The sequence below is a fragment of the Coenobita brevimanus genome, chromosome 10, assembly GCF_032717465.1.
Source record: "Coenobita brevimanus isolate Jiangsu-jjx chromosome 10, ASM3271746v2, whole genome shotgun sequence".
Lineage (NCBI taxonomy): Eukaryota > Metazoa > Arthropoda > Malacostraca > Decapoda > Coenobitidae > Coenobita > Coenobita brevimanus.
In genome coordinates this window covers 5,078,112-5,085,593 of record NC_136963.1, presented here as the reverse complement: position 1 = coordinate 5,085,593, position 7,482 = coordinate 5,078,112, and the positions used below count along the sequence as shown (strand labels likewise).

The following is a 7,482-nucleotide window of genomic DNA, read 5'->3' as shown; positions in this document are numbered from 1 at the left end:
TGAAAAGTGAGAGAGAATTAAGAGAGAGGGAGAGAGAAATTAAAGACAGAAAGTGTGAAAAATGAGAGAGAAGAGAGAGGGAGAGAGAAATTAAAGACAGAAAGTGTGAAAATAAAGAGAATTAGGAAGAGAAAATGGACGCGAGGCAGAAAAACAACAAGCTACGTAAAAAAAAAAAAAAAGAAAATGACAACATACGAGGCTTGGAGATCGTAAGAAAAATCGTAACAAAGAAAATATAAACAAACAATCGTACGATGGATAAACGAGTTACCCAATTTATCGTAAAGGTTATCGGAGGAAAGGGCCTGGTGGTAAACAAATTTGGGTGGAAAATGGCCTTGACCTAACCATCCACTCAGACGATGAAGCAACGACTGGGAATATATGTATGGTATGGTAATGTAAGGAAGCCCAAGTGAGAACTGAGTGAAGAATTGTGAATACTAGACAGATTTGAGTGAAGAATTTTGAATGATTTGAATGTAAAGAAATGGGAGAGGAAAGCAGTTGAAGGATTGTGAATAGCAGCAGATTTAAGTGAAAAACAGATGAAGAATTATGAATATTAGGAAATTTGAGTGAAAAACAGATGAAGAATTATTAATAGAGACAGAAAATTGAAAAAAATGAAGGGAGAATCGTGAATCTTGGGAAATTTGAGTGAAAAGAGTGAAGAACTTTGAACAGAAACAGAATATTGAAGAAAGAGAGTGATAAATTATGAATCGAAGCAGATTTGAGTGAATGACAGATGAAGAATTACATATGAAAGCAGACGAGTGAAAAAGGAATGAAGAATTTGGAATAGAAACAAAGTTGGGTGAAAAAGAATGAAGAATTTTGAAATGAGACAAGTTTGAGTGAAAAACGCATGAAGAAATATGAACAGAAACGGATTTGAGTGAAGAACCGTGAATATAGAGGAGCGTGAGTGAAAAATGGATGTAGAATTATGAATATTAGCGAATTAATATGAATAATGAATGCAGGAAGTGTAAACAGGAAGTGTAAACAGAGGTCAGGCGTGGAGTGACACTGACGCAACCTGGAAACGTGGGATATGGACCCCGAGGATGAGGCGAGGCTGCGGCAGGGTGGAGGTAGGTGTGCTTGATGGCGTGGAGTACATTTACTGGACGATTACTGTACAAAATAGACAGATGTACCGCAGGTGTACTATCCTTTGTAATGGCGGCCCTTGGGACGGCGCCATTTTGTGACCCACCCCCACCCCCCCCCCCCAAATCCAAAAATGAAAAAAAATGATAATAAATCCAGTGAAAAATGCCCTCAGAGTAAAAAATAATTGTCCCTAAAATTATTCAGAAATGTCCTAAAATTGGAAAAAATGTCCAGTGAAATATATATATGTCCTAAAGGTGGAAAAAAATGTCCATAGAGTTTAAAATGTCCTAAAACAGAAAATCTCCCGTGAAAAAAATGTCCTAGAATTGGGGAAATGTCCAATGAATAGGTCCTAAAATTGGGGAAATGTCCAATGAATGTCCTAAAATTGGGGAAATGTCCAATGAATAGGTCCTAAAATTGGGGAAATGTCCAATGAATAGGTCCTAAAATTGGGGAAATGTCCAATGAATAGGTCCTAAAATTGGGGAAATGTCCAATAAATAATGTCCTAAAATGGGCTGCTAGATTTTGATCAACGTGAAGAGCCACCAGGGATAGGCTGAGGGTCTGAATAGGAAGGCTGCCAGAGATTGAGCAGTGTGGAGAGAGAATTTCCCAAACATAAAAATTAAGAGAGAGAGAGAAAAACAAACTAATATATGAAACAGCAATTTTTTGAAAGTTAATGGGTATATATATTACAAAAATAATGAAAACCAAATGGAGGAAGGACAGTGAGGGAGTAACGAAGGAGAGAGAGAGGAAGGGAGGAGGGAAGGAGAGAGAGGAGGGAGGCAGGGAGAGAGAGGAGGGAGGAAGGAAGTACGGTAAGGAAGAAGGAAGGAGAAAGAGTGAGGAAGGGAGGAGGGAAGGAGAGAGAGGGAGGAAGGAAGGAAGGAGAGAGAGAGGAAGGGAGGAAGAAAGGAGAGAGAGAGAGAAAGGGAGGAAGAAAGGAGAGAGAGAGAGAGGAAGGGAGGAAGAAAGGAGTGAGAGGGAAAGGAAGGAAGGAGAAAGACAAAGAAAGGGAGAAAAGAAGAAAGTTGAATTGGAGAATAGACTCAAATAATTTTTTAGATTTCCATGGGCATATAAAAAGAAAAATAACTTCAGAATTTGACATGAAAAAAAGTGGGACACATTGGAAAAAATAAATAGATAAAAGAGCAGACTCAAAATTTTTATGACATGACAGAAAACGGGCATAAAATCGAAAATAGATTCAAAATATTTCTCCTGAGGTGGTGAGGGGGTGGGGTTGGGGTGTTTCAAGATGGCGTCGTCTGTTTGAAAATAACCGCCATTACCCTGATTATTATTTTTATATAGTGTAAACGTGGGGGCGTTGCTGTGCCGTCATACCCCCAGGCAAACAGGAAAAAACACAGAAAAGTGGGCGGGGCAACGCAGAAAAACACTGAAAAACGAAGGGAAATGCAGAGAAATGGGCGAGTAAATGCAGAAAAACAAGAAAAACACTGAAAAATGAAGGGAAATGCAGAGAAATTGGCAAGGAAATGTGGAAAAACAGGAAAATGAAGGGAGACGCTGAAAAACAAACAGAAAAACACAGGGGAAACTCAGAGAAGGAGGAAAATGCAGCAATATGGGCTGGGAGATGCAGAGAAACAGGAAAAACACTGTAAAACGAAGGGAAACGCAGGAAAACAAACAGAAAAACAGGGAAATGCAGAAAAACGGGTGAGGGAACAGTGTAGACCAGGAAAAACGTAGAAAATCAAAGGGAAACGCAGAAAAACAAACAGGAAAATACAGAAAAAATTGGGTAAATTGCAGGAAAAACAGAGGGAAATGCAGACTAATGGCCAAACGCAGAAAAACAGACAGGAAAACGCAGAATAATGGCCAAACGCAGAAAAACAGATAGGAAAACGCAGAAAAACAATGAATAAACAGGATACCAGCTGATCAGAAACTCAGGAAGAGAACACTGAAAAATGGGGAAAAACACAGGAAAGAAATGGGGGAAATGCAGGAAAGAATGAGGAAAAACACAGCAAAAAAACACTGGAAAAATGGGGGAAAATACAGCGAAAAACACTGGGACAATGGGGGGAAAGACGCTGGAAAATACAGGGAAAAACGCAGGTCAATTGGGGGGAAACGCAGAAAAAAACGTGGGAAATGCAGGAAATTATGAGGAAAAACACCGGAAAAAACACTGGAAAAATGGGGGAAACGGAGGTCAGTGGGGAAAACGCTGGAAATATCAGGAAAAACGCAAACAAGAAGAAACGAGGAAAAACGTAGAAGGAGGCAGGCGAGGATCCTAGCCAATGGAACACCAAGGATAAGAACTGAGCCCTTGTAAATCCAGGCCATGTTTATTATTATTATTATTATTATTATTATTGTCAGAGAGAGAGACTAACATGGAGAGTGTATGTGAGTGAGGTGGAGGGTGGCAGAGGGAGGGGGAGGCCAAGGATGAGATGGAGGGATGGGGTGGAGAGGTATATGAGAGAGGGGTGTGTGTGGAGCAGGGCAGTGAAATGGCAGGGGACAGGGCGACATGGAGGTGATTTGTTTGTGGCCACCCCTTATGGGATTAAGGCATCTGGCAATAGATAGATAGATAGATTTTAAGCCCTATTACTATATTATTATTATTATTTTATTTTTTTTTTTCCAACAGAACCATGAATGTCAAGTTGTAGATATGTGATTTTCAATGAGTCTTTGAGGTAGGAATGAGTCTCCTTGGTTACTAGTCAAATCAACCCTCCAATCTGACTACACTTGGCCACTTTAGATGATGTTCAAGACAAAAACAAATTTTTATTATTATTATTATTATTATGGATGGAGGATGACATTTGGGTGTGGAGGGTGAGAGGTGTGAACGTTGGGGTTGTGAGAGGCAGACCAAATAAGACCTGGGATGAGGTCATAGAGTGTGACCTCAGGGATAAGGCACTGAATAGGGAGGCTGCCAGAGATTGAGCAGCATGGAGAGCCACCAGGGATAAGGCACTGAATAGGGAGGCTGCCAGAGATTGAGCAGCATGGAGAGTCACCAGAGATAAGGCACTGAATAGGAAGGCTACCAGAGATTGAGCAGCATGGAGAGTCACCAGGGATAAGGCACTGAATTGGGAGGCTGCCAGAGATTGAGCAGCATGGAGAGTCACCAGGGATAAGGCACTGAATAGGAAGGCTGCCAGAGATTGAGCAGCATGGAGAGTCACCAGGGATAAGGCACTGAATAGGAAGGCTGCCAGAGATTGAGCAGCATGGAGAGTCACCAGGGATAAGGCACTGAATAGGAAGGCTACCAGAGATTGAGCAGCATGGAGAGTCACCAGGGATAAGGCACTGAATAGGGAGGCTGCCAGAGATTGAGCAGCATGGTGAGTCACCAGGGATAAGGCACTGAATAGGGAGGCTGCCAGAGATTGAGCAGCATGGAGAGCCACCAGGGATAAGGCACTGAATAGGGAGGCTGCCAGAGATGGAGCAGCATGGAGAGCCACCAGGGATAAGGCACTGAATAGGGAGGCTGCCAGAGATTGAGCAGCATGGAGAGCCACCAGGGATAAGGCACTGAATAGGGAGGCTGCCAGAGATTGAGCAGCATGGAGAGCCACCAGGGATAAGGCACTGAATAGGAAGGCTACCAGAGATTGAGCAGCATGGAGAGTCACCAGGGATAAGGCACTGAATAGGGAGGCTGCCAGAGATCCAATGTTTAACCTCCCTTCCCCCCCCCCTCTCTCACTCTCTCTCTCTCAAAAATTTTAGTTAGTAACCAAGGAGATTTGCCAGCTAGAACGAATGTTTGTTTTTTGCCATTCTATGTGGATGTTCGTTTTGAATTTGTGTTATGGTTTTTCATGTTTATATCCATCTATCTGGTTATATATCTATCTGTATGTCTGTCTGTCTGTCTATCCATCTATCAAGTACATTTATTTTGTTTCCATTCATATTACGTCTATGTATCTATCTATCTATTCATCCATATGTTTAACTATATTTACATAATTCACTATTTTTCTGGCGTCAGGGAAAGATTCTTATAATTTCAACCATTATTATCATTATTATAATTATTATTATTATTATGATTATTATTACTATGAACACTACTAATACTTCTGTTACCCGCACCATCATTTTTCCTATCATTATTTTTCACATACCATCATCATCATCATCACCATCATCATCATTAGCATAATTTCTCAGTATCATCTCACATTTGAAATCCATGGAAGGCTATTATTATTATTATTTTTTTTTAGAGTTCATATTTTTTAGTTTAAAATTCGTTGGTAATGAAAACGAAAAGAATAATTGATATAGTTTCAAGAGCATAACACATCTGTAGGTAAATTGTGACATATAAATCGCAAAATAGAAAATGTTTGGTTGAAAGGAAATGTAATTTGGAAAAAATAGTTATGTTTACGTTTTTGAAAGTCCCGCTTAGTTCACTCCTTCAGTTGGATGTCATTTTTCTTTATGGTTTAATTCCCGTTCCTCATATCCATCTATCTTTATCTATCTTCGCATATCTATCTGTTCTTGCACCTTAATGGCGATTTTTATAGATTTTAATTCATGTTTAGGGAGAAATATTGAGATGGAAGCTGTCCATTGATGTGTAAATAAATCGTTGAGGTGAGGTAGCAAGAAGGGAGGAGGAAGTTGAATGCAACATCTAATTGGAGGATTGAAATAGACATGATATAAATTATGACTTAAGAAATATTTGTAAATTTTGTCGCAGTTAAGCACAATTTTATATCCCCCCCCCCCCCCCCGCCCCTGGTTGCACAGAAAACGGAGCCTGTTTGTCCATTTATTTTATTTTTGTTTACATGACGTCACAGCAACGCCCAAGAAAACATGGAGTCTTGAATAATTATTGTTTTATTATCCTTATACGTGGAGAGAATGAGAGACTGACTAGGAGAGTGGAGAGGATGGAGAATGAGAGACTGGCCAGGCGAATGGTGGAGGGATGTAATGGAGAGAATGGAGAATGAGAGAGAGACTAGGAGAATGAAGTGGAGGAATGGAGTGACTGAAGTGGAGGGATGGGATGGAGAATGAGAGACTGACTAGGAGTGTTTAAGTACAAAGGGAGACCACAGAGAGGCGCAACAAGAGCCCGAGCAAGACGAGCATACGTCCCCAACCACCACGCGCCCCTCTTGCCCTCGACGAACTGCACGGGAGGTATGTCACCTGCTGTGTTACCCTCCACTGGACCATCGCTCACCAGGACCGGGGAGGGACTTGTGTACCAACAGACTTCCCAAGCAGGACCGCGACGCCGCCCGCCGTGCTCGTCTCGGCAAGAACGCCCACCTGCTTCCCTCACCCACAGCCCCCGCTGGGAGCAGGACTGGCGACGCTCACCGTGCTTGCCGGGGACAGGACGCCCACCGTGCTCCTCTCACCTGCAGTCCCAGGGTCTAGTGGAACCGCGGCAGTGCCCACTGTGCTCACCAGGGAGGGAACGCCCACCGTGCTTCCCTCGTTTGCTACCCCTCGGCACCCGCTGAGGGCAACGCCCCTTGCTCGCCTCACTCCTCCAGAGGCCGAGCGGGACGCCCCTCCCGCTCTCCCCACACCCAAAGGGGCGGCGCTAGCTCCGTAGCGGAGTCACTGCTGGAGAGGGTCTGGAGCGACACCATAGAGTCTGGAGGTACGCTCACTACAGCCAGCACCCGACGTCACCCGTCACTGTCGGACTCCAGGAGTGGCAGACGCAGCAGGCAGCCTCTCGACGGAGGCCGCAGCCCCCAGTCACCAAGGGACACCCCCAGGATTCCCGGCCGAGACCTCCTTAGACCAGCCGGCGAGCCATCCTCCATCAGGGGTAGGCGCAAGGCAGAGCGCCTGCTCACCCTGTTCGGCTCCAGTCCCGAGGGCCGACACTCCTCCAGAGGCCCCTCCAGGGATAGGCCTCTCTCTACGCCGCCCAGCAGCCTTCATCTGACGATCCGGCATACGACAGTGGTCCTGTGCACCTTCAGAGGGCGCACACCTGACGGGACACTGCCACACCTGCAGTTACCCTGTCATTATTAGTCACAACTCCTATCCCTGTATCTCCCATAGCGTGTCTAATCCACCACACTGTATTGTGCTCAGCTGCTGTATGTTTGTATGGTAATATACGTGTAGGATTGGTTAGCCTGTGGTCTAGAGCACTGCCATTGCTTGATGCTTTAGATCCAGGCTTGGAAAGAACTCAGATCAGACCCTCGTACTCAGCAGCAAGGAGTTGAGCTGAGTACGTGGCATAACAAGTGTGAAGTGGAGGGATGAAGAATGAGACTGACTAGGAGAGCGAGTGAGGTGGTAGGGGAGACCTAGGAT

General features: G+C 43.9%; 1 protein-coding gene across 1 annotated transcript in view; it reads left to right on the top strand.

The window, feature by feature from the left end:
• flfl (serine/threonine-protein phosphatase 4 regulatory subunit 3 flfl) overlaps window positions 1-7,191 on the top strand; it is a 31,264-nt gene extending 24,073 nt beyond the window's left edge. The window contains exons 15-16 of the mRNA XM_080280762.1: window positions 6,380-6,570; window positions 6,610-7,191. Of these exons, the coding sequence (XP_080136888.1) occupies window positions 6,380-6,570; window positions 6,610-7,191 (773 nt within the window). The remainder of the gene's footprint in view (window positions 1-6,379; window positions 6,571-6,609) is intronic.
• Window positions 7,192-7,482: the final 291 nt, after the last annotated feature.